Source organism: Pygocentrus nattereri, chromosome 1, assembly GCF_015220715.1.
Source record: "Pygocentrus nattereri isolate fPygNat1 chromosome 1, fPygNat1.pri, whole genome shotgun sequence".
Classification (NCBI taxonomy): domain Eukaryota; kingdom Metazoa; phylum Chordata; class Actinopteri; order Characiformes; family Serrasalmidae; genus Pygocentrus; species Pygocentrus nattereri.
This window is the reverse complement of record NC_051211.1, coordinates 13,789,759-13,817,468: the sequence shown is the minus strand read 5'-3', so window position 1 is coordinate 13,817,468 and position 27,710 is coordinate 13,789,759. Positions and strand designations below refer to the sequence as shown.

The 27,710-nt window shown below is 40.1% G+C and overlaps 1 protein-coding gene across 2 annotated transcripts in view; it reads left to right on the top strand.

Moving 5' to 3' along the window:
* The window catches only part of pkn1b (protein kinase N1b), a 79,459-nt gene that overhangs the window by 28,374 nt on the left and 23,375 nt on the right, over window positions 1-27,710 (top strand). The window contains exons 1-5 of one of the 2 annotated variants that reach the window (XM_037539424.1): window positions 3,542-3,784; window positions 16,511-16,808; window positions 17,664-17,809; window positions 20,882-21,002; window positions 26,998-27,134. In XM_037539424.1, coding sequence (XP_037395321.1) covers window positions 3,695-3,784; window positions 16,511-16,808; window positions 17,664-17,809; window positions 20,882-21,002; window positions 26,998-27,134 — 792 coding nt within the window. In that variant the 5' untranslated portion in view covers window positions 3,542-3,694. Of the gene's footprint in view, window positions 1-3,541; window positions 3,785-16,510; window positions 16,809-17,663; window positions 17,810-20,881; window positions 21,003-26,997; window positions 27,135-27,710 lie in introns of those variants that run through there. The other variant, XM_037539435.1, reaches the window with a different exon arrangement.

Below are 27,710 nucleotides of genomic sequence, written 5' to 3'. Positions count from 1 at the left end.
TTTTTTAAAAGGAGATGCCTGGTTTTGGTCACTGATATTGAGTAAACACCATTCTGACTGACTGATACTGAAACTGAAGTCACATGAATTGTGCTATTTTGTTAAACATGTCTCAGATGGAGAGAGGACAAATGTGAATGATATAAAAAGAGGGAAGAGAGAGGCTGAGGAGAGTAGAGAGGGTAGTAAGAGAAAGAGTAGATCAGATAGAAAGAAGAAGAGTGGACGTGTACGCATATTATTATTAGTATTAATAACATGGGCATTTCTGATCATGTCATGTTTCTCCCTGGAAACCATCAAATGGAAACTTCAAGTTTTTGGGGGCAGTCGTGGGCTTGAGGTTAGGGAACTGGCCCTGTGACCGGAAGGTTGCCGGTTCATTTCCTAGGGCTGACAGCACATGACTGAGTTGTCCTTGAGGAAGACACCTAACCCCTAATTGCTCCCCGGGCACCGTGGATAGGGCTGCCCACCGCAAGTGTGTTCACTGGCCCCTAGTGTGTGTGTCTATTCACTAGTGTGTCTGTGGTGTTTCACTTCACGGATGGGTTAAATGCAGAGGTGGAATTTCGCTGTTTGTGGGATTAATAAAGTATCACTTAATACATAAAAACCTACAAAATTAGTAGCTAAGCTGAGTTTGTTTTAACATTACATTTCAGTTTACAGTTTACGATAACACTTCAAATATCAAATTGAATTGCTTGTAGAATTACTGAATTGAGCTGAAATATTAAGTATGTATACAACACTATGAATGATATTTCAGTTTAAATCAACTGGTTTCATGGTAATAAATGCCCACAATAAGTTAGATGCAATATTATAAGATGCCAGATGCAGTAGTTTTAAAGGTTATTAAATATTTCAGTCAGTGTGTGCTTCTCTCTCAGCGTTGAGGGGTGCTGGAGCCTATCCCAGCTGTCATTGGGCAGAAGGCAGGACACACCCTGGACAGGTTGCCAGTCCATCGCAGGGCAGACAGACAGACACAGACAGTCACTCACTCACACACAGGGGCAATTCAGCATGTCCAATTGGCCTGAATGCATGTCTTTGGACTGTGTGAGGAAACCGGAGAACCCGGAGGAAACCCACGCAGACACGGGGAGAACATGCAAACTCCACACAGGACCCTGGTCGCCCGGCCGGGGAATCGAACCCAGGCCCTCCTTGCTGTGAGGCGACAGCGCTACCCACCACGCCACAGAGACACAAAGAAAGAGAGAGATCAGTTTTCTCATGCTCCACCCCTAATCTGAATAGGAGTCTGTCTGGAGCTATTTATAACTGCAGCTCCACCTGAAGCCATTAAAACTTCATTACACACATTCAGTCAGGCCAATTGGACATGCTAAATTGCCCCTAGGTGTGAGTGACTGCTTGTGTTTGTCTGTCTGCCCTGTGATGGACTGGCAGCCTGTCCAGGGTGTATCCTGCCTTCCGCCTAATGACCGCTGGGATAGGCTCCAGCACCCCCCCCCCGCGACCCTGATGGAGAAGCGGCTTAGAAAATGGATGGATGGATGGAAGTATTGCAAAGTATTGTATCCTGCCTTCCGCCCGAAGACTGCTGGCATAGGCTCCAGCACCCCCCCGTGACCCTGACGGAGAAGCGGCTTAGAAAATGGATGGATGGAAATTTATAACATAACCATACAGACTGCAGGTGAGCTGCCCATGGAATGACCCATTATCTTCACTAATCTTATCACCATATGAACAATAGATTTTCCAACATTATTAAAAGCAGTAAAGCAATGAATCTAGAAACAGAGAGAGAGAGAGAGAAATCAAGAGAAAAAGAGACACAAAGAAAGAGAGAGATCAGTTTTCTCATGCTCCACCCCTAATCTGAATAGGAGTCTGTCTGGAGCTATTTATAACTGCAGCTCCACCTGAAGCCATTAAAACTTCATTACACACATCGCCTTTCACTCAATGCATGAGTACACACACACACACTTACTGACACACATTCTCTCTCTCTATCTCTCTCTCTCTCTCTCTCTCTCTCTTCCTGTCACATACACAGAAGCACATATTCTTACTAGCGTTGTGCTACCTGACCCGAGACCAGCAGGGCAGACAAAGTGTCACATTTCAGGCCTAGTTCAGAACAATATTTTACATACAACATTTGGCTTGGGTCAGGCTCAGGTTGTTTTCTAAATAAGGATGCAAATGCTGGCAAATTCCTTTAACCAATAACAATTGTTAGTAGTCAGTGATTAACAAACAACCAACAAATCTAAAATCATGGATACAACCCATGAAAAATCAAACAGCATTGCATTTTTATAAACAGGATTTTAAGGGAAAAGAGCTGAGCCTAATCTAACAGATGTCAAAGTAACAAAATGTAGTCTGCTTACATTTACCATGTTATCAGCCAAAGATAATGAACATGGCCTGACCAGAGCGAGCTTGAAGACTAACTACATGAGACTAACTACATAGGCTTATTGTTGACTATAGCTTCAAGCTACACTCAACAGAAGCAGCATTATAATTAAATAAAGGTAATCCACATATGAAAGTGGCTCAGGTCAGATTTGAAAAGATCAGATTTGCTTGTCTACGCAGCCCTGAAAACATCAGGTCTGAGTCATATTAGGGAAAAAAATCTGATTTGTGCCACTTCAACCTGGTAATGCAAATGTAGCCTAAAAGCAGGCAGTGATATAGTGACACAATACAGTCTCTCTGCAGCCTATTTCACAAACATCACAGCATTAAAAAGCATTTATTCTCACTATTATATTTAGTCAAACAAAGTAAAGTTGGCATATACTGGCTTTGATAGAAAATGTTGACTTTCCACCTGAATCAGGGAAGCGGTTCATATTGCGTGTTCAAAAATAGCCTAAAATCACACAGTAACCAGGAACTTTGTGTCCAACACTCACCGAGCCATTAACACTGTGTGAGCAGAGTCTCCTTCACTGCCAGCTTGAGTCATTTGTTCATTAGCACGGTAGCGTACGCTAGGCTTACACCACACTGTATCATCTGATATTGGAATGTTGGTATTGGTGAATTTCTATGAGAAAAAGGAGTAAATGAGAACGGTATTGGCCCAATTCCCAATACCAGTATTGGTATCAATGCGTCTCTAGTTACACTGATGCTACAGTAATGGCTATTTTGGTTTGGATTACAAATAAACTACTGCTTATTTCCAGAGTTAGCTCACACTCTTCACCTTTGACCATTAATGCCACCCTTAGCCATTTACATGTAAGAAGTGAAGATGTCCGGCAGGCCAAACAAAAAGTACAACCTGCTTTCATATATGTGCACGCGCACACACACACACACACACACACACACACACACACACACACACAGGTTGTCTTAGGTTGGTTGTCTCTTGCCCTCTGAACAGGAAGCGATGCGGTTGAGTGTGTGTGTGTGTGTGTGTGTGTGTGTGTGGGCAGGCATTAGTACTCAGCAAAAGTGCAAAATGGCAATGATCTTCCTCTAGTTCCTATATGAACAGGAAACTGGGGAGGTAACTAGTCTCTCTCTCTCTCTCTGAGCTTGTGGAGGAAGTGAGTGTAGATTCAAACTGAGCAGAGTAATTAGTATTTGAACTGCACTGTGCTGTACTAGCTGCTAAACATAGTTGAGCAGCAGCAACAGAGTGAGACAGGACAAAATCTTAAGTGCAGGAGGTTAGAGGAGTATAATGGCGAGTGAAGGAGGATTGAGCGAAAGCTTGGAGGAGCACGGAGGAGATACATCTCTCTTTTCTGACGCCATTGAGACAGACGGTCCGGTAAGAAACCTCCTCAAACTACACTTTCTTAAGACTTCATATTTCCATTGGAAGTAAACTGAAATAGAACTGAAATTTACTTTAGATGGATGTGTACATGAATAAAATATAGGTAGAGAGCAGGGGGGTCGAGGTGGGGTGTGGTTGTCTCAATCTTTATAACCCAATGAGTGTTTGTACTATACAAAGTTATGTCTTGTTACAAATAGCAATAATGTAGAAATCTACTGCTAATTCACAATCTGAGCTAATACAAAGAGTTCCGTCATTACAACCTGCCCCACTGTGGGCTTAGACTGTAATGGTAGGTGGAGTATAAAAGAGTTTGTTCACTGTTAAAAATAAACGTACTATGCAGGTACATCATTCATTCATAAAGGTACAAACAATGTAAGTGTACCCTCAATCGTACAACAGTGGTTTTAAGGTCCAATGAGTTTTTCATAGTGGAAAAGTAGAAAAAGTACCTTTTCATAACCAAATGTTTTAAAACAACAATAAAATAAAAGGCCTGGAGATGAGACGGAGTCAATACAACTTAGAAAATATCATTTCAATGGATTCTGGTACAGTTATGTTCCCTGACTAAAGGTACTGAGATGTACCCCTGAGGGTACCACCACAGTGACAACAGGGGCACTGCCCCAGTGACAGTGTCGTACCTTTTTTTCTAAGAGTGTTGAGGTACATTTTGTAAAGGCCATTTTTAAGTGTTTTGTTAATTTTACTTTAAATTCAGAGCAGGAATAACTGAAATTGAACCTTTTAGTCAAAGTCAGATTTTCAGTGGCAGTTAAAGTTTACATTGAGTGGGTTCAAATAAGAAATATTAGTGGGCCTTTTGTTCTTCTGCCATTCATCTTGCATTACCTTCTGTGTTACAACTCACCCCTTCCTGGTCAGTGATGACATTGTATTAACACATATGTTTCACACAATAAATTAAGCTAGCACTAGAGAAACTTCTAAATTTACACTGTATCAGTAAGAAGGACTTTTAATATGTAAACACATCACTGTTTATCTCTAAGAGGGGTAGGTGTGCACACTAGTGATATTACCCTAGTAGCTTATTTCTAATTGGTGAACCTGTGGGTGTTACGACTTACCCCATAATACAAATCTCTGAGGTCTCCCCTATTATATCAACAGTTTACTTTATTCAAAAATATAAAATCAGAGACCCTGTGTTTGTTTAATTTCTAGTCAAATTGACCATAAAGTGTGAGTTATTCTCTTCAGGAAATGTTCAGAAGATTAGATATAAGATAATTCACTTGCATAATAAAGAGAAAATTCACAGCAAAAAAACAGGAGCTTGGTTAGACCACTAAAACTGTCCCAATCAGATAAGCAGTACCTACAGCTTTCATCTTCCAGAGAGAGGGGAAAATCAAGCTCCACTCTTGTTTCAAATTTGAAAAAGTCATAGGTGTTTCTGTCCGTCCTTCCACTGTGAGAAGACAACTTCACACTATGAGTCTGAAAGGACGTGTAGCTGTCAGGAAGCCCTCACTGAGAAAAGGAAACAGACAAAAAAGAATGAACACCAAAGACCTAAACATCTGAGATGTGTAGGAATGTTTTCCGGACTGACGAGTCTAAATTGGTATTTGCTTGAATCGCTAGACTGAACTTTGAAGAAGTGAAAAATTTCCCTAATAGCAGATTTCTTTATAAAGTTAAAATGAGTTTCCTGAAAAAAGATGGATATGATAATAAAGGTATAGGGTGGACCCATTACATACAGAACAAATATATGTATGATATTTAGATGTTGAGACATTTGTGTAATTGTCTGTTAAATATTATTTTCTGATTTTATACTTGATGCTAAAAAATTAGTAACTTATGCTTAAAGGCCATTTTGAGCAGAAATGAAATCAACGGCATTGTCTGACTTTTGCACAGTATGGTATGTGCTTGTCTTGTTATGTTGCAGATAAATATCTGTGCAAAATATGTATTAATAAAGCATTACATATTAGCTGTAATGCACAATAGACCCACATATGACCACATGTGTATGTATGCGTGTGTGTGTGTGTGTGTGTTCCTCTGTTTAAGCAGTTATTTTCTAAGTTTAGAACTCCATTTTTCTTCCTGATTTGTCATCTGCTATCACGCTCTGTGGAAGGGGAAGTTCCATTTAAAGGGGTAGTTTATGTAAATTGCTCATATGTGGTGACTTTTCACCTGTAAATAACCTGTAAGCACTTCTCTATGTTCACCATTGTGAAATCATTCTAACTTCAACGCAAAGGTTAACCTGAAAACGTTCTGTATTGTTGACGAGTGTCATAAACAGTTATTATGAAAGCTTCCTATAGAGGCAGCCATTTTCTACCCCACTTCCTCAGATGATGCACTGATGAACACACACACAGGCACAGAGTTCACCTTAGAGTATCAGAGAAACTTCCCATTAGTAGTAAATAATAAGATGTTATTGTAAATTGTTAGTAATCTGTGTCTGTAAGATGTGTCTATTGTGCTGGTAGGGACCACTACTGGTTTGCTCCCCCTTGTGAGTCATTCAGAGTGGTTTGATGTGAAATGGTTTATTGTAGAGAAACTTGAAGACTCAAACTTCTTTCCAGTGGTGGTGACAGGAGCCAAGCATCACAATGTCTGCAACATGGATATAACCATGTTACTTACTATCCAAAACTGCCAGGGAACCTACATGTGCCTTCTGAGTTTTGTACTGTGATGTTGTTGATGGTAAAATAGCCATAAACCTGAAAAATTAGGTTTTATTTGGTTGCTGTGATGCCTTACAAGTTACCTGCATGTACATTTCCACCATGATTTTTAAAATACTTTTTAAGACAAACTTTTTTTTTTTCAGAATTATCATAAATGCATGCATAGCCATTTTATATCTTTCTTTGCGGTATAGGCCTGATGTAATTATTACATAATTGCCTGATAATTGCTCTGTGATATAATTATTTAATCTGAGCACAATTACGTTTATTTATTTATTTATTTATTTTTATTTATCAATCATGGATTTATAATCATATTTTAAGTTTCAAACAGAATGTGAATTGGTTGCGTTTTCATCCACTGGGTTGATGCAGGTCCATGTAAAGACAAAAAAGCAAACCTTCTACCTTCAAGCTTCTCTGTTATCAGCTGAGTGCTGTGAGACATCAACAGCTTGGAAGCAAGAGAGCTAATCATCCAATCTGGGCAGTTTAGGCTTTTACTATTGGTTGCATACAACCAAACCAAAAAAGGCAGTTAAACTGTTAATCACAGTTATTTATATGGCTGCTAAAATCTCATGATTTTTACAGGTCTAGTTAGAGAGACATTAGACAGAGACGTTAAACACTTCAGATTTCGGGTTCCAGTCATTACCATTAGAGTGAATTTGCATTGTAGTACAAGAGTCCAGTTTCTGTCTTCTGCCGGCCCCTCTTAAAAAAAGGTTTGTGGTGACAGAAGAATTGATTAGCATTGACTAAGATGCACTTTTAATGAGTGCATATATGTAGTTAAAATTTACAATTTTTCCCTACGCTGTTTCTCCTGGCCCCCCTCAGAGAAGACCATCTGGCTAGGGGCTCTCGGGTTATTTGAATTTGAAACCCCTGCTTTTGATGTTTAAATAAAATTTGTTTGCTGCCAGTGGAGGAAGTAAATGATCCTTTTCTTAATGACTTAACTGGGCAGATCAGACTTTTAATCTAATAATAAATTTGGATGTATGTTGTTTGCTTATATTCAGTTGAGTTTAGGTGGCGTATGAATTAGTTATATAGCTATTAGGAATAAGGAACAGAGAATAATCTCACGATCACTTGCTTCCAGAAGTTACAATGCAAAGGTAGACAAAGACTATACTATGATAATAATGAATAATATTCTTAAGTATGTTATTTTACAAAATACATTAGAAAATATAATAGTTTTAATTAATATATCATGCATAATGAAGGATGATTAATTTAAAATGAACCACAAATGAATTTCAGTTTTCCCCCTTTCCTCGTTTTATTTTTGTATATTGAAAAAAACAGTTCTGGACCTGTCTTGTTTTGGTGCTGCCTTGGTCTTGGCCGCTCCTGATATCAGTCTTGACTCGAACTCACCTACCACAAAGTCTTGGTCTTGACCTGGACTCCAGTTTCTATGTCCAGGTCTGAATCTGTTAACAATTCTGGGTCTGTTTACACCTTTCACAAACAGGCATTTTTGGTGATCTCATCAAGTTTGGATTTCACTTGATCACATGAAAATCCTGGTAGAAACCCACCCGCACCCCACACCCAAGGACTTATTGTGTTTGGTTTACAGTCAACTCACACAAAAACATTCAGAGGTGGTCAGAGACAGCTCGACTGGATTTAACACAAGTGTAAACAGAATGCATTTTCGTCATCCGTATGTTGAACGGAACGGAAATGCATCTGGCAGGTGAGATAATGAAATGAAAGATGGAGGATATGTGACGCTGGAGTTCCCCAAAGCAGGTGTCTTCATGCAATCTGGAACAATGTTCAAACCCGGCTTGTGAACTCATATCATAACAGAGAAAAAAGTAAACAGAAGTAATATGGAAAAGGCGTATGTGTTTACACGGTTAGAAATAAAGGTACCATGCAGGTACGTGATTCATTCATCAAGGTACAAACAATGTAAGTACCCTCAAAGGTGCAACAGCAGTTTTAAGATCCAATCGTGTACCTTAAAGAAGTGTTTTTTCTAGTGGAAAAATAGATATTTGTAACTTTTTATAAACTAATGTTTTAAAACAGAACAATAAAATAAAACCCTGGAGGCAGGAAGGGGTGTGTGGAGTCAGTACAACTTAGAAAATATCATTTCAGTGGATTCTGGTACAGTTATGTTCCCTGACTAAAGGTGACCTGACTATACGTACCCCCGAGGAAACCACCACAGTGACAAATAGAGTACTGCCCCAGTGACAGTGTCGTACCTTTTTTTCTGAGAGTGTATGTACTTTGTGCACAGGAAAAGTGTAACAGATTAGATCCAGTCAAACTGAGGATGCATTTTAGGGAAAAGTGTAAAAGAAATCTGACTAAAGTTTATCCAGGGTGTAAACAGGCTTTCTGCAGAGGATATGTAATTTATTTCCACTTCAAAAAGGTAGCTTGTGAGACAAACTAAATAAAAATAAAAATCTTTACATATCAAATAAATGCAACAACAGCACTGAGAAATGACAATATTTTTAGAGAAGTGCAGATTAAATGGCAGAAATAGCCCTTTTTTTGCATTGGACTCAAAGTGTTAAACATTTACTAATTAACTAATTATGCTCTCTTTATAATGCAACAGCACTTTTTAGGTACTGACCATATCTAAGACATACTTAGAAAAGCATATAAAGCATTTTGTGTTGTAATGTGAAGGAATTTATCACAACAGTGATAAATATTGTTGTATTGCCCACCCCTAAGATGGGGTATATTTATGTGGGCAAGCATATGTGTGATAGTGGAATTATGATGTGCGTGTCTGTGTGTGAGTGTGTATGTGTGTTTGTTAGTGTGTTAGTGTGTGTTGCTGAGAGCTTGTCTATCAAATTATGTTGTCAGTAGATGTTGAAGCAGGTACTTAATCCTGATCTAAATGGCTGCTGTTGTAACGATGTTAGAATGGATCACTAAGCTGGGTATTAACTCTTCCTCACTCTGTTGTTTTACTGAACTGACTAGTTCAGTTTAAGGAAGTGCTGAGTTGAATCCAGTGTTAACATAAATAATTAATAGATTCATTTAAATTGAGCTTATATTAAATACGCATCAAGAAAACAAAACATCATTTGAACATGGCAGCTTTACACTGTGTGAAAATTTCATGATATATAGACCATGAGAAATGTTGCAAAATCACTTAAGTAAAACCTCTTTCCATGAACTTATATTAAAAGTCAAGAATATTTTTGTCTTCTCCTGCAGAGTTTCTGTTTTAGAGATACATGTTTTTCTTTGGACAGTCACAATATGTTACATAGTAAATTGAGGACGACTCAGAAAAGTCAGCTGCTCAAAAGCGTCCCGACAGAACACAGGCTTTAAGGTGTCTGCTGCTGCTATTTAGGTACTGGGCATGCTTTTAATCAGTTTTATAGATAACAGGAGGTCATACAGTGTACAACCCCATTTCCAATGAAGTTGGGACGTTGTGTAAAACATAAATAAAAACAGAATACGATGATTTGCAAATCCTTTTCAACCTATATTGAATTTAATACACTACAAAGACAATATATTTAATGTTCAAATGGATAAACTTTATTGTTTTTTGCAAATATTCACTCATTTTGAATTCAATGCCTCCAACATGTTCCAAAGAAGTTGGGACAGAGGCAACAAAAGACTGGAAAAGTTGAGGAATGCGCAAAAAACACCTGTTTGGAACATTCCACAGGTGAAGAGGTTAATTGGAAACCATGATGCCATGATGTACCTGTGTAAAAAACAATCAAATTGTAAGTCGCTCTGGATAAGAGCATCAGCCAAATGCCATAAATGTAAATATAAATGTAAATGATTGGGCTCAGTCATTCACAAACAAGGATGGGGCGAGGTTCACCTGTTTGTGAACAACTGCGTGAGCAAATAGTCCAACAGTTTAAGAACAACGTTTCTCAACATGCAGTTGCAAGGAATTTGGGGATTTCATCATCTACAGTCCATAATATCAAAAGATTCAGAGAATCTGGAGAAATCTCTGCAAGTAAGTGGCAAGGCAGAAACCAACATTGAATGCCCTCCCTCAGGTGGCACTGCATTAAAAACCCACATCATTCTGTAATGGATATTACCACATGGGCTCAGGAACACTTCAGAAAACCATTGTCAGTGAACACAGTTTGTCGCTCCATCTACAAGTGCAAGTTAAAACTTTGCCATGCAAAGCGAAAGCCACATATCAACAACACCCAGGAACACTGCCGGCTTCTCTGGGCCCGAGCTCATCTGAGATGGCCTGATGCAAAGTGGAAAAGTGTCCTGTGATCTGACGAGTCCACATTTCAAACTGTTTTTGGAAATCAAGGACTGTTCAAAAACTGTTTGAAAGTTCAAAAGCCAGCATCTCTGATGGTATGGGGGTTAGGGTTAGTGCCCATGGCATGGGTAACTTGCACATCTGTGAAGGCACCATTAATGCTGAAAGGTACATAGAGGTTTTGTAGCAACATATGCTGCCATCCAAGCAACGTCTTTTTCAGGGACGTCCCTGCCTATTTCAGCAAGACAACGCCAAGCCACATTCTGCACGTGTTACAACAGCATAGTTTCATAGTAAAAGAGTGTGGGTACTAGACTGGCCTGCCTGCAGTCCAGACCTGTCTCCCATTGAAAATGTGTAGCACATTATGAAGCACAAAATACGACAACGGAGTCCCTGGACTGTTGAGCAACTGAAGTTGTAGATCAAGCAAGAATGGGAAAGAATTCCACCAACAAAGCTTCAACAATTAGTCTCCTCAGTTCCCAAACGTTTATTGAGTGTTGTTAAAAGGAAAAGTGATGTAACACAGTGGTAAACACGCCCCTGATCCAACTTCTTTGCAACTTGTTGCAGGCATCAAATTCAAAATGAGTGAATATTTGCAAAAAACAATAAAGTTTATCCCTTTGAGCAGTCGAATCACACTCCTCAGCCTCCCTGGCAAGGTCTATGCAGGGGTACTGGAGAAGAGAGTCCAGCTTATAGTTGAACCTTGGATTCAGGAGGAGCAATGCGGGTTCCGCCCTGGTCGTGGAACACTGGACCAACTCTTTACCCTCTCCAGGATTCTGGAGGGTTCATGGGAGTTTGCCCAACCAGTCCACATGTGCTTTGTGGATTTGGAGAAGGCATTCGACTGTGTTCCCCGGGGTATTCTGTGGGAGGTGCTTCGGGAGTACGGGGTACATGGCTCTTTGCTACGAGCCATTCAGGCCCTGTACAAACAAAGCAGGAGTTTGGTTCGCATGGCCGGCAGTAAGTCAGACTTGTTCCCAGTGAGAGTTGGACTCCGTCAGGGCTGCCCTTTGTCACTGATTCTATTCATAATTTTTATGGATAGAATTTCAAGGCGCAGTCAGGGGATGGAGGGTGTCCAGTTTGGTGACCTCAGGGTCACATCACTGCTGTTTGCAGATGATGTGGTCCTATTGGGGACATCAGGCCGTGAACTTCAGCTTTCACTGTATCGGTTTGCAGCCGAGTGTGAAGCGGCCGGGATGAGGATCAGTACCTCCAAATCCGAGGCCATGGTTCTCACGCTGGAAAGGGTGGAGAGCCCTCTCTGGGTCGGGGATGAGCTCTTGCCTCAAGTGGAGGAGTTTAAGTATCTCGGGGTCTTGTTCACGAGTGATGGTACAAGGGAGCGGGAGATTGACAGGTGGATTGGTGCTGGGTCAGCAGTGATGTGGGCTCTTTACCGGTCTGTTGTGGTAAAGAAAGAGCTGAGCCATAAGGCAAGGCTCTCGATTTACTGGTCGATCTACGTTCCCACCCTCACCTATGGTCATGAGCTTTGGGTAATGACCGAAAGAACGAGATCGCGAATACAAGCGGCCGAAATGAGTTTCCTCCGTAGGGTGTCTGGACTCTCCCTTAGAGCCGCTGCTTCTGCACGTCGAGAGGAGCCAGTTGAGGTGGTTCGGGCATCTTGTTAGGATGCCTCCTGGACGCCTCCCTTGCCCCCGCAACCCGAACCCCGGAGAAGCGGAAGATGATGGATGGATGGATGGACGTTTGAGCATTAAATATCTTGTCTCTGTAGTGTATTCAACTGAATATAGGTTGAAAAGGATTTGCAAATCATTGTATTCTGATTTTATTTGTTTTACACAACGTCCCAACTTCACTGCAATTGGGGTTGTACAATATATGTAATATTTGAAAAAGCATGATGATTATGATGAATAAAGTAAAAAAAATGACAGATATTCCAGTCACCAGAAATATTTTTTCCCAGAAATCATTAAGAGTTTAAGACTCTCAGCATTTCTCTCTGGGTGTATAAGCTTCCATTTCTTGTTAGCGACGTTAGCCTTATAACTCCACTGCAAAACTAAAGAAGAAGCAGACATGTTTGGCTGATTGACTATAGTTTGGGATAAGAGGAAAACTGTGTGAATTAGATTTTTCACCCCATCATTTTAAGCACCTGAAGAGGGAACAGAGGGAACAATCACAGCAGCCATGAGCGAGATTGAGCCTTTTCATTCTTGACACACAGTTAAGTGCTTCGTCTGCTAAAGCACCACCATTATATTAAGCACAATTCCTCCATCTCCCTGAGACTTTTGTTCCTTCAAGCTGTGAAATGCAAGTTCAGGTTGGACATTAGTTTGCCTGAAGCCATTTGATTTCCTCCACATTGTGTAACGTAAACTGATTTGTTGAAAAGAATCATTAATAAGTGAAGTCTTATTAACTTATCAAACTCTTTCCTCTGTTTACCTTTAAGTGAACTGAATAGTTGATGGTAAAGGAAGGACTGTACAACATGACAGTACTTTTGTATGTGCTAGTGTGCTTTTGTATAAATTATATTAGTATATATATATATATATATATATATATATATATATATATATATGTGTGTGTGTGTGTGTGTGTTTCTAGTAGCCACGGTAGTTTCTAGTAGTTGCATCAGGTACTTAAAATACTAGTGAACAAATCAAATTGTCTCTAATCAAATGGGCCTCTTGATGTACAAAATGTGCAAAGGTTGTTCAGCTGGGGCTATCATGTCATATGTAAAGCCAGCAATGATGTGGAATTTTACTATTTATTTAATTGCTGAAAAAAATAAAACCCAAAAATTCAGAAGCTGAGGAACCACCCACTGTGCCTACTGACTCCTTTGCCTGCTTCCCGTTTTAGAATAAAGCGTTACCCTTTGGTAGTAAACTATTTATTCCGTGACAGCAACCATGTGCAACCTCCTGCTGGTGAGGTTTCATGCATGGGTTAAATATACATATTGGTTTCGTCTTTTATAATTATGCACAGTTCCGCTGGGTTTACTTTTTGGGAGTGTGAATTATTGTGGAGAAAATAAATTGTATATTTTGCAAAATGAACTTTTAACTTGGAATCTTTTACATGCATTATACAGTATGTTTCTTCACAGCTAAAAGGATAAGTTGTTCTACTAGCTTTTTATTTCAGTACTGCAGTATTTTTTAAAACCTTTGAGCTTTGCTAGTGACCATGCTACATGCTCGAAATGTGTATGTCCACCTCTGGGTAAATTGTTGCTCTAATTTTAATTGCCAGAATATGTCAGAGTTTTGCCATTTCTTAAGAACAGTAATCAGCAACAATATTTCCTGAAGTGCCAACCACTCCGGAACACCCACATTATGCAGTTTAGTTAAATATAGTTAAGAAATACCATTTACATAAAGAGTATCTTCTTGATTCTTTTTAATCCATTATGTTGTGCATTTCTATTGGCTAAAAAGGAATGATGGATCATTGGTAATTAAACTCACGGTAACACTTACTAACATCCTATTTACACCTCAGTCTCTTCACTTTAGTCCATAATTCAATATTCCTTCTTCTTCCTCTCTCTCTCTCTCTCTCTCTCTCTCTCTCTCTCTGTTTTCCACTTCCCTCCTCCATGTGCACTTATAGTCCTGCATTAACGCATTCTGCCGTGAGCACAGTCTGCAGTACTGCACTCAGGTTGTGTGTGTACACTCTACAGTAATGCATTGTGGCCTGACAGGTTTAGAGTCAATGTGAACTTTTATAGTTTGTGGCAGTGGAGTAGACAGAATACATTTTCAGGTAGGCTTGTTAAAAACTGGGTAGGCCAGTTTGGTAGATAAACTTCCAAACATGCCAATGTCCCACAGTGTATACAACAGGATGTAGTCTATTCTTGACAGCTGTCATGAACCTCCTACTGCTTCAGCGTTTCTGCCCTATGGCAATCAGACAGAATACTGACTTCACATGAACACAACATCCCCTGTGTCACCCTTTACTAAAAGGACTACAAAGCATGTGCCCACTCATGTCATGCATTTTTAGTGAACACTACATAACTAAAATGAGGCTAATGACCTGAGGGCCTGGGGTAATGTTGGGTAGTAACAGCTGCCATGCATTGATTGGAGGGTTGAGAAAATAAGGCAGCGCTTGCTAAAGCATGTAGAAATTTGTTTGGTGATAATACAATGAGAGTACTCATGGCAAACAAATCAAATTGCATTATTTATTTATACTGGGAAATGGCAAATTAATAAAAATTCTTTCCCCGTTGGATTGGGTGGGTCTGTGATCAGTCTGGCTCCCATGTTTTTATGCCCCTGGTGTGTGGTGAGCTGTTGGCTCAAGGGTTCCATTTGACCAAATTAGGTTTAAGTTCCTTCGCTCTGTACTTTTGCCTGAACAAGGTGGGTGATATAATGACACAGTTATTGAGATAAATTGTATCACAGTTTGCTTTACTGAGTATATTGCATCATCAGTACATCTACAACACTGAACAACTGCATGCGTTATTAAAAGACAGATATTATGGAAAGCCTTTAATGACAACCAGTGTATAGTAACTGAATGTGCTTATTCAAAGTCTTAATGTAACAATAACTTGTTCACAAACTACAGAAAAACAATATATGGGGAAAATGTCTTCATGTATCCAAGGGCTCTGGGCCAGTATGTCATAAAAAAATACTGAGGGCTTTGATGTATTAAGCATTTTTCAGCCACAGATCAGACACATCCTCATGTGTTATGTACAAAACTGCTGCGTGCGACCAAAACCAGAGTTTAGGAATTGGAACTGCAGCATGCACCTCTCTTAAACAAGCAGTTAGATGCAAACATTTATACATCCCTCAGTTTAGTTACATGTCTTGTTGATTTTTAAGAAATCAAATTGAAAATAAGTTAATACAAGTCTTGACTCCTAAGCGATAAGAGAGGACAGTATGACATGTCAAGGTAATCTCTATAAACTAACAAAGCAAGCTTAAATGTTTCAACTTAAAAATGATAATATAGTGGTTTACTCAAAGTCAACCATCTACAAAAAGAACGCTTAATAGTTTTAGTTTAATGTCTTTAGAAGATATCTTGACCTGCCTTCATTGTAGAAGCAAAATGCCAACCAAATCCACATATTACCTCCCTGTTAAAGTGTGTTCAGGCCTTTGTTGGTCTGCTGCAGATACACAGTACTGCACTGAACTGCAGAGATGAACAAAATGATCTGACTCCCAATGAACTCATGTTAACTGAACCTAAACCCAATAAAAACCACTAGTGTGAAATGAAGAACCAGCCGAAGGGATGTTCTGGAGATTTACTGTCCTGCAGAATTTAATTCTGAGCTGCAGAACCCGCCAGCATTATTGGCACATATGGTAAAGATGAACAAAAAGGCTATAAAAATGCCTTTTTTGTCAACTTGAGAAGAAATAGCAGATTAGAGCTGCTATGGACGAACTTTGTTAACAACACAGTCTACAGTATTGAATTAACGCATACAGTGTTTTTTTTTTTTTTCATTTCTGTAACTTGTGGATGAGTACAATAGTTTAGGGTTCTTCAGTTTCGATTGTGGAGGGCTGCTGTCCAGCAAGGTTGAGCTGGGAAATGTCCAAACTGTGTGGGAAACCGTCCTTCCAGGACTCGAATGGAAGATCCCTGCAGTAAGTGTTCATTTTGAACGTTTTTGCTGTGTTTGTGATTTAACTTTGTTTTTTGTGTGTTTTTCAGGCAGACCCTGGCAGTTCGATACTGGAGCAGCTGGGTTTGGACCCAAACTCTGATTTCTCAGACTGTGGCGTGCAACAGCGTCTGGAGGAGCAGCGGGAGCGGATCCGGAAAGAGATCCGGAAAGAGTTGAAGATAAAGGAGGGGGCGGAGAACCTGCGCCGCGCAACAACCGACAAACGCAATGCACACCAAGTGGAGAGCCAGTTACGCTCCTCTAAGCGCAAACTGGACACACTGCACACACAGCTGCAGGAGCTCGACGCTCACATCATGGTGAAGGGACCTGACGAGAGCAAAGGTGAGAGCAAAGGTCAACCACATGAAGAACCACATGTAATATTTGACATTTATTAATGTAGGTCCAGATATTGTCTCATTCTTATAACTGCATAGCTTACATAAGAGTTTCAAAGGAGTCATAATTATTTGTAGTTAATAAATAAGTTTTTGGTTAATGAGCACATTTTTATAGGTAAAATTTGCATTAATACAGTATGATTGCAGAGCATATTCACATGTGCAATAAGTGGCATTCAGTCAGGGCCATAAATATGTGGACCTTGAAAGTTATTGTTAATTGAGCTGTTTACCACAGCATATTAGAGGTGAAATTAAATAATATAAGCTCAACATTTTGCCTTTGAACTTAAACTTACATTTGAGTGTATTTACATATTTGCATATTTACAAATCACGTGACTTTAACACAGGTGCCTACCTGTTGCAGGGTGTTCTTGATCTGGCCAACTGTTGTGAAGGGTTTTTTGTTTTTTTCTTCTATTTGTTCACCAGGGAAACTGTGGTAGACAAGTCAAAAAACAATAACTTTGTAAATATCCAAATGTGTCTAACTGTGTAAGTCATAACAAATTGACATTTTAGAAATAAAACCACCTGTAATATAGGGCTGGTTTTAGTCTCATGAAGACTTTAAACCACAGTAATTTAATCGCTTCAGATGCATTATTGTTCATTATTTATTCATGAATTCAGTTACTGCAGAAATGTTTTAGAAAGACTCTCTGTTTAGGCCCTTCTTGTTTATAAAACACGTTTCGATACAATCACTACTTTAGGAGTGGATGATACAGATGGATCACTGTACAGTATCAGTGCAAGCTTTTACCTCAATCACAGTGTATTTGACCCCTAGATGACCTCCAGTCTGTGGGGACACCGGGTCGCTCTTCAGCCAACCAGGACCGAATCACAGCTCTGCAGAGACAGCTTAATATTGAGCTGAAGGTCAAACAGGGGGCGGAGAACATGATCCCCATCTATGCTAACGGAGCTACTAAGGTAACACACACATACAGCCATGATCCATAGGCATCTATATAATAACACACTTCTAAGCCTAATCTGTCAACTTAACCCTAATCTTACAGGAATGATTTAAATGAAAAATTTAGATTTACATCATTTTCTACTTTTATTACCCTAAATGCAGTCGATCTACTCAGACTTGTTTGTCCAAAAATTGCTTCTTTTGTTTACTTCTGGTGCTACAAGGCTAATGTTGCTAACAAACACTAGAAGTCAGTAGCCACCCAAATGTTTTACATTAATACCTCTCTTAAACATCTCTTAAACTACTCTGACCGCATCCAGTTCTTCAAGTTTGTTTGCATACCTTGAAGCAAAATTTGGGCACTAAACTTGGCTGATTGACAAGCTCTGAGATAAGTGGAAAATTTTTATAAATTTGATTTTTTTCCAAACCATCCTTTTAACCTTAGTAACCAGAAGCAGTTGGTTTTCCTTACAGAGACATGCAAAGATACTTTTCCAAAGTTCAGTCTTAGAAGTTGGTTGTATTTTCTCACAATCCAATTCCAATTCTATTTTCACTGAGACTCGTAGTCCAGAAAAGGTTACACCACATCTCACATGTCTGGTTTGAGTGTTCTGGTGCAAATTTTCTTCTTTTTTGTCTATTTTAATTACTTGGTAACAGCTTCTTGACAGCTTCACATCCTTTTGGACCCATAGCTTTGAGTAGTTTTCTCACAGTGAAAGAAATGGACAGAAAAACCTGTGGATTTGATGGGGATAATGTTGGCTGTCTACCCCAGTCTATGGCACTAATAAAACCCAATAGAATTTTCTTAATTCAAGTGGTCAGGTTTGTGCTCTGTTTGTGCAGTTCTTCAAAAATCACATCACAACACAGTTCTTTTTTGGTGTCCAGATGCAAAAAGCCCTGTTCAGAAGGCTTTTCTTCACAGTGTGGCGTTTTGTGTGTTATTTGTTAATCAGTGTCGTTGGTAACTGCTGACTCAAAAGAATGTGTGTTAAATCAGGTTTAGAGAGCAGTTTCTGCATCTCTTTCTGTCACTTCCTTCCTGTCACATGGCAGTTTCTGCCTGTTATGTGTGTGTGTATGTGTATGTGTGTGTGTGTGTGTGTGTGTGTGTGTGTGTGTGTGTGTGTGTGTGTGTGTGTGTGTGTGTGTGGTGAAAGTGGCTGTATAAGGGTTTGTATGTGGGTCCACGCTTTAACATCTACGTAAATTACAAACTACAAATAATGACAGAATATATATCAAACGCACTTTTAGTGGGATAAGAGCCCATACTTCTGACAGTCGTAGATGTCCTGTTCCAGTCCACCTCTTAGACTGCAGAATACTTTTAAATGGATAGTTTCAGTTCTGAAATCTGATTGACTGAGCTTGACTGATTGATGTTATGCTTGATATACACTCCTGTGCAAAACAATATGCCAAGCCCAAAATATAATGGAATTCACAAATGGTTTTGGCCTGATTGGAGTCCAGATTTAGACCCTGCAAAGAGTATTTGGTTTCACATCAAAACACTAACTAGCTTGGCAGTGTGTTTCAGCTGTTGGAAGCCATCAATGTTGACTGGGACAATAATGACTATTCAATCTTCAAATGTTCTCTGCAAAGTTACCCACAAGACTTTATAAAGCAAGAAATAAATATATCATACTAATATCTATTATATCTATTTACCAGTTTTATAATAATTTTAAAAATGAGCTGAAGATAGACATAAAATGCCAAGATTAGTGTTGCTGAAACCCTACAGGCTACATTATTCAGTGTTGGCAGATTTTAGACAAGGTGTCACCATTGGCTCCTCCAACTCCTCCATGTGCTTTTCTGTTTACTTTTTATCGTCAATGTGCTTCTTTGTTTAGTTTCCTCCCGGTTCGGCCCCTTGTTTCTTGTCTCCGCCCTTGATTGTTTCCACCTGTTTTCCACCAGCCCTCTTGTATTTAAGCCCTGTGTTTTCCTTAGTCTAGTGCTGGTCTTTGTTTGTTTGATGTTTTAATTGTTGTTTGATTGTTCTGTTGGAAGTGTTTGGTTTCGTGGTTGTATTTCATCATGTCTGTCCCCCATTCAATTTGTGCTGGCTATATGAACCTGGACCGTTTTGACCATGACCCTGGATTTGCCCATAATAAAAGTCACTTATCTCAGCACATGCGTCCATCTCATTGCTCCCCACCGGTTTCACCAGTACTAACAGGCCATTTCTCTTTATTTCTTTAATAACTTATATTGTAAGAACTGTAAGAGTTAACAAGATAAGCCTTTATAACCTTTAAAACTGAGCCCTGTGAGGAGTGTCTCAAAATCTGACGGTTATAATAGATGAAGGAGGATTTATTTTTTCTTGGCAACTTTTTTTATAAATGCAATTATATAAAATTAAATGCAGTTGTATAAAATTGTTATTAAAAATGTTAGAAATAATATTCCTATTCATTTTTTGTGTTTGTCCTAAAATGTTGCAAGATGTCTACTGTCAACGCTTTAAGTCACTAATAAATGTGTCTTGTTTTGGGGATGTAGAGGAGGGTAAATGCCTGTAAATGCTGTTCAAATTTGAAAAATTGCATACACACTTTTATGAGAGTGTAATAACAAATATTTAGAATTCACACACTGAAATTTCTTTAAAAAAATCAAAGCTGACATAGCTTTATTTCACTCAAATGGTTCTGTTCTGCTTCAAATATTCTGTCAGTGTGCCCTAACCTCCAAACTCTACCTCTCAGTTCCATTCACAACATGTGAAAACAGCCCAAGAGACCATAGCATAGCAGGGTTTTTACCTGCATGCCTAGATTTCACGCTGGCGTTTATAATCAGTAGTGCTCTCTGTTGGAATTTGATAGAATTACACAAATATTTTATACACCTTTGTTCCACCTTTCAAATTCAGTGGTTGAGATGTAACCACAGTAATTCAGAGTGGTTTAATGTGAAATAGTTCATATAAAAGTTAAATAGCTCAGAATTTTATTTACCAGTGAACTTACACAAGCCTTTTGAGTTTTTATATGTAATGTGCCACTGTACTGGTTTGTGACATGCTTACTTTTGTTCTCTCTCAGGACAAGAAGCTGCTGCAGACTGCACAGCAGATGCTTCAAGACAGCAAGACCAAGATTGACATCATCCGCATGCAGATTCGCAAAGCCATGCAGGCCACAGAGCACACAGACGACTCACAGGGTAAATGTTCCTTTCCACCACTTTTCACTGAGTCTGTAGCCTGAAAAAAGTGATGCACTGAACTTCCATCCATCCATTTTCTAAGCCGCTTCTCCGTCAGGGTCGCGGGGGGGGGTGCTGGAGCCTATCCCAGCAGTCTTCGGGCAGAAGGCAGGATACACCCTGGACAGGTCGCCAGTCCATCACAGGGCAGCCAGACAGTCACTCACTCACACATGGGGCAATTTAGCATGTCCAATTGGCCTGACTGCATGTCTTTAGACTGTGGGAGGAAACCCACGCAGACACGGGGAGAACATGCACACTCCACACAGAGGGGACCCCGGACACCCGGCCGGGGAAGCGAACCCAGGCCCTCCTTGCTGTGAGGCGACAGCGCTACCCACTACGCCACCGTGCCGCCTGCACTGAACTTATTTGTTTGAAATATCCGTATAATTTCCGCATGAATCAAATATATCGCATACATATTTATTGCCAAAAGTAAGAAAACTGGATGACAAATTGTTGATATATTTTCTTCATGTGGAAATAATGTACAGATTTGAATCAAGTAAATTCAATGCATTACTTTTTCCAGTGCACTTTGTGTGCCATTGGTGTCACTGGGTGAAGTATGTCCAGTCTGAGAGCAGAGACATTTTAACAGGCAGTCTGTCTTAAGGCTCAGTCACACTTGCGTTTGCCAGCGAGCATTGGTGAGTGAAATTACCACCATTATTCACAATGAAAAGTGATGAGCACCGCATATTTCGAGGCATATAAAAATTTTTTAAATTAAAGGATCCAAAGGGAAACGAAGCTCTCACACAAATGGCTAGAAACATGTTTCATGTTTAATTTCTCGCTGTTTAGTTCCATTCACCCCCATTCATAAAAGACTAGCTTGCAGGCATCCTATAGCATTTTGCAGTCTTTTTTTAGTTTAATGGGAGAAATATGAAGTGGCTTTGGTGTCCCCTTATGGCACTGAACCTCCAAAATGAAGGAAATGGTCATTTAAGCATGAACCTTTTACCATTTCAGCAATGAATAAACACATAAAAGAGGGACTGCATGATACACGATCACACACACACACACACACACGCATTTTCTAAGCTGCTTCTCCCTCAGGGTCGCAGGCGATGCTGGAGCCTATCCCAGCGGTCATTGGGTGGAAGGCAGGATATACACGATCAGGAAACTGTAATATCTTTACTTCTGTGATTTTACTATTTGTGGTAAGCAAGTTAGCTAGTTTGCTGATGGCTGTGTTAGCTCTTTGGCTAACTGCAACTAAACAAATGTCACCCACTGCACCAGTTTTCTGTAGTTTTCTGCAGCAGATCAGTGTGCAGCACTGCTGTGGCGAGTAAATGGTTAACTAATTACGCTTACTTTTGGTTTTTTTTTGCTGTTATGATAGTCGAGTTTGCTTGCTAATGACTGTATTAGCTCCTTGGCTATGTGGTCTTTTTAGTAAGACTCAGAACTCAGCAGTAAACTCTAAATATATAATTGTCAAAGTGTGTTCACTTGTGTGTTGTTACTGTTTATGGTTTGCAAGTTTGCTGGTATGCTAACTGCACTAACATGGAGGATTTTTTCCCAGTCTTTCACACCAGCTTCAATCACGCCATTTTGCAAGACAGCACAAACTGCCAATGTATAGTGTGACTGCAGCCTTGCGGTGTCCAACTCATAAAATGTTAGTGTGCCGGAAAGTGAAATTTGCAAAAATTCCCCCTTAACCTAAAAATAAATGATCGGCCAAGACTTGTTCAGTGTCTAAAGTTTGCTTCTGTAGTTTTTCTGTAGGCTAACAATTAGTAAAAGCACAGGCCAGAAACACACTTCACACAGGTGTTTCTCCGCTAGCATCATGAAAACTGTATTTAATTTTTTGTTGAGCTATAGCTTTTCCTCCAATTCCTTTGTGTCCATCAGCCTATCTCTCTGTATACACAGTACCATCTCTTACCACATCTCTTACCCACTCTTTACCACTTACCACTCTTACCTCTTACCGCTCTTTTCATAGCCATGAGGCAAGGAAACCTGCCGCCAGTGCTGGCTGACTGGCCGAGAAGTAGGGCAGGTCATCAGCAGCCACATACACTATATAGCCAAAAGTATTCACTCACCCATCCAAATCATTGAATTCAGGTATTCCAAACACTTCCATGGCCAGAAGCAGACTGCTTCTACAAACATTGGTGAAAGAATGGGTCGCTCTCAGGAGCTCAGTGAATTCCAGCATGGCACTGTGACAGGATGCCACATGTGCAACAAGTCCAGTCGTGAAATTTCCTCACTACTAAATATTCCACAGTCAACTGTCTAGTAGTATTATAATGAAGTGGAAGCTATTGGGAATGACAGCAACTCAGCCAAAAAGTGGTAGGTCACGTAAAATGACAGCGCGGGGTCAGCGGATGCTGAGGCGCATAGTGCGCAGAGGTCGCCAACTTTCTGCAGAGTCAATCACAACAGACCTTCAAACTTCATGTGGCCTTCAGATCAGCTCAAGAACAGCGTAGAGAGCTTCATGGAGTGGGTTTCCATGGATGAGCAGCTGCCTTACATCACCAAGCGCAGTGCAAAGTGTTGAATGCAGTGGTGTAAAGTGCCACCACTGGACTCTCGAGCAGTGGAGACGTGTTCTCTGGAGTGACAAATCACACTTCTCTGTCTAGCAACCTAATGGATGAGTCTGGTTTTGGTGGTTGCAGAGAGAATGTTACTTGTCTGCCTGCATTGTGCCAAGTGTAAAGTTTGGTGGAGGGGGGGTTATGGTGTGGGGTTGTTTTTCCAGAGTTGGGCTTGGCCCCTTAATTCCAGTGAAAGGAACTCTTAATGCTTCAGCAGACCAAGAGATTTTGGACAATTTCATGCTCCCAACTTTGCAGGAACTGTTTGGGGATGGCCCCTGTTCCAACATGACTGCGCACCAGTGAACAAAGCAGGTCCACAAAGACATGGATGAGTGAGTTTGATGTGGAAGAACGTGACTGGCATGCACAGAGTCCTGACCTCAACCCGATAGAACATCTTTGGAATGAATTAGAGTGGAGACTGTGAGCCAGGCCTTCTCGTCCAACATCAGTGTCTGACCTCACAAATGCGCTTCTGGAAGAATGGTCAAAAATTCTCATAAACACAATCCTAACCCTTGTGAAAAGCCTTTCCAGAAGAGCTGAAGCTGTTACAGCTGCAAAGGGTGGGCCAACATCATATTAAACCCTATGGATTAAGAATGGGATGTCATGCAAGTTCATATGCAAGGAAAGTGAGACGAGCGAATACTTTTGGCAATTTAGTGTATTTCTAGTATGAGGTAGACCCCAACCCCACTATCCAGTCCCACAGCCCTGCACCACAAATCACAACAAACACTGCAACCCCTATAATGTTCAATCAGCAATAACTATTTGCATGCTTTTAAGTCTGTCATGCTGCCATGGCTGAATGGCCACGTCTCCCATGCATCCATTGCCAAACGAACTGGTACTGGGATGCTATGCTGCTCCCCCCTTCAAAGGAGCTGTCTTGCTGACCCCAAAACGTCTGAGGAGGGAGTCCCTGGGCACACTGCAGTTGCTGAGCAGAAGGGTTACAGAGTGTTCACTGTTCCAGCAGACAAACATAATGCGGGCATGTCGGCAGTTCTCCCTTGTTTCCACATTCTTCTCCCTAGCAGAGAGAGACTGAACGTTGTGTCCTCCAGTCCAGTGCAGCAGATCTCCTCATGGCTGACTCCACACCGTCAAGCCTTGTTGTGCTGCCTCAATCACCATTTTCTTGCCACTCATCTTCGCGACGCTGCTCTTCCTCACAGTGGGGTGGGGGGTAATCCCACTTCTGACAACGTGTTTTCTCTGTTGTTTCTTTGATGTTTTTATCAATGTCTTTGTCTTTAATTTTAAATGTTCATGAGCACATTAAACCAAGTGCGGTTTTGCTGTGTTGTGTTTTTAGTGGGCACTTATTTGTCTTTCAGTGGTCACTGACTTTTTATTTGTCTCAGCCTTAAATCATTTTGCAGCGCACCACAAACATCCCCCCCCCCCCGTTCTATTTCTCTTACTCTTCTCGCTCTCTTTCTCCGTCTTTTTTCCACACTCTCTCTACATCCTCATTTTTTTCTTTATCTCTCTCATTCTTTGTCTTTTCTCACTTTATCTCTTTAACAGGTTGATGCATATTTTACTGTCCCTGTAGCGAGTTATGAGTCAGCCTCCTTTCACTCTTCAGTTCAATTAAATTTAATTACATTCACTTCAGTTCTACATCAGTTTTAATGGCATGACTATAAAATTGCATAACTATAGAAGGAAGCATCTATGACATCAGTAACATTTATTTATTATCCTGAACACTGGCCAAAAATTTTTTTTTTCTTTATATCTCTTTCTCTTTTAAAAATTTTTTCATTCATTAATATGTCCTTCTTTCTCTCACAACTTCTTTTGACAGCTGAGTCCATGTCCTTACACTGAAACCAGAGAGGGAAAAAGGAAAGAGAGACAGAGAACAGAGATGACAGAGAGAGAGAGAGAGAGAGAGAGAGAGAGAGAGAGAGAGAGAGAGAGAGCGCGCAGGGATGAATGGTAATGAAGTAATGGAAAATAGAAGAGAGAAAGTACAGAAAACGGAGAGAAAAGAGAAGGCAGAAAGTGGGGTGGTGTGAAAGAGTGAAGTCAGTGAGGGAGAAAGAGAGATGGAGGGAAATAGAGAGGAAGAGGAAATTGATGGCGTGGTAGCAGTAGACACGGTGAGCTAAATTCGTTAAATTCAAAATTTGTTTTGCTTTCTTTTTTGCTCCTTGCACTGCATCTCAGCAGCTGGTTAAGAACAGCTGGGCTGGAGTAGGCAGTTAAAGTCAGGCAGGTTTAGCCTCACTTTAACCACAGCCTAAAAGACACAGACACTCTAAAGCCAGAGGATTTAACCCTCAGATGTTCTGGTTATAACCTGCAATAACAAAACCATAGTTTAATTTTATATTCTATTAACTAATTTATATTATATTCATTAATTATCACCCATAGCTCATTGAAACAAGCAGAGACATTCTGTTGAAAATGCAGATATTAGACAAACCACATTTGTGTTTTTATGTAGAAAACTAGCGATTTGTGACCTTTGCATTTTTGCCATATTTTTGTCATTTCTTGCCTTTGGAACAAGCAGTAAAAAGTGCCGGAGTTGCCCATACACAATGTAAATTCAGTGTAAATAGAATTCATTGTAATTCCCATATTAAATATGTAATTATGTACTTACACTTCAATAGCGCAGAAATTTAACTAATTTAATGAAATACTAGTGTTGATGGTAACTGTAATTGTCACGATTGGCTCCTCCCACTCCATGTGCGTTTGTTTTGGTTTTGTTCCTCCGCCCTTGATTGTGTTCACCTGTCCCTCATTGTCCCGTGTATTTGAGCCCTGTGTTTGCCCCTTGTGTTTGCCAGTCTTTGTATGAATGTATTGGTCTCTGTTTCATGTCCTTGCTCTGTTATGTTTGCTTCGTTGGACTGGGTTTGCTGTTTGTTCTGTTCTGGTTTGTGTCATGTCTGAACCCCATTCTATCCGTGTCGGCTATATGACCTTGGACCGTTATGACCCTGATTCTGGATTTGCACTTAATAAATCTCGCTTATCTCAGCGTATGCGTCTGCCTCCTCGCTCCCCCTTACAGTAATAATGGGACTTCCTTGAGGGGAGGTTTGAAAATGGCTGAACAAAAACACTGCCAGGCATAGAAACACAACATATTGTTTATTTATTTATTTGTCTTTATTTGTTTGTTTTTTTTCTAATGTAAGTGTTGTGAACACTAACAGATAACTGGCTTTATCTCAGATGAATCAGACTTTATACACTACTATATATTGTTGTAAACACCTTATGCATTTAATTTGTGTATTTTTTTGAACATATTCATGTTTATTTGATACTTGTGTTCTGCAATGAACACCAATTTCACCAAGACGAATTCCCCTCTCTAGACCTGTGTGGCGTGGAGCTGAGGATAGAGGAGTTGTGGCATCATTACCGTGTTGAGCATGCCATGGCTGAGGGGGCCAAGAACATGCTGAGGCTGCTGGGAGCTGGGAAGGCTCAGGATAAGAAGGCCATAACGGAGGTGAAGAGACACACATACGTACAAATACATATACACATACACTGTCAATCAGGGAGCAGATGTCTATGTGCATGTCAGCGTGCCCACAATAATTTTACATTAGCAAATTAAAACTAGTAGGGCAGTGCTGCTTTTCATTAATCTAACACAGTAGCCCGTTCTATCATAAAACCCATCTCATAAAACTCACTGCCTTTTCCTATCCACACTGTTCACTGCTCCTAAGGTCAACTTTTCAGTAGGACCCATGCTGCATATCAACCTCCCTGATGAAATAAATGTTCCTCATAATTGTAATTGGTTCCATAACCCTTCTAATGATGCACACAAGTCCTTTCATTCTAATGATGCACACAAAAGCTATTTCATTGCTAATAGCTCTACTCCTTTTGGCTAACCTTCAATATGCTGAACTTAGGTGAATGTGAGTTATAAGCAGTGTGTTAATTTTGGCTAACAACAGTCACTCAATTGGTCAAATGCAGTTTCTCCACAGCCATGAGCCAGTATTTTTGCGCCACTGATTGAGGTGCACTGAATCTATTGGAAAGTTTGGAATCCACATGGCATCCAGCA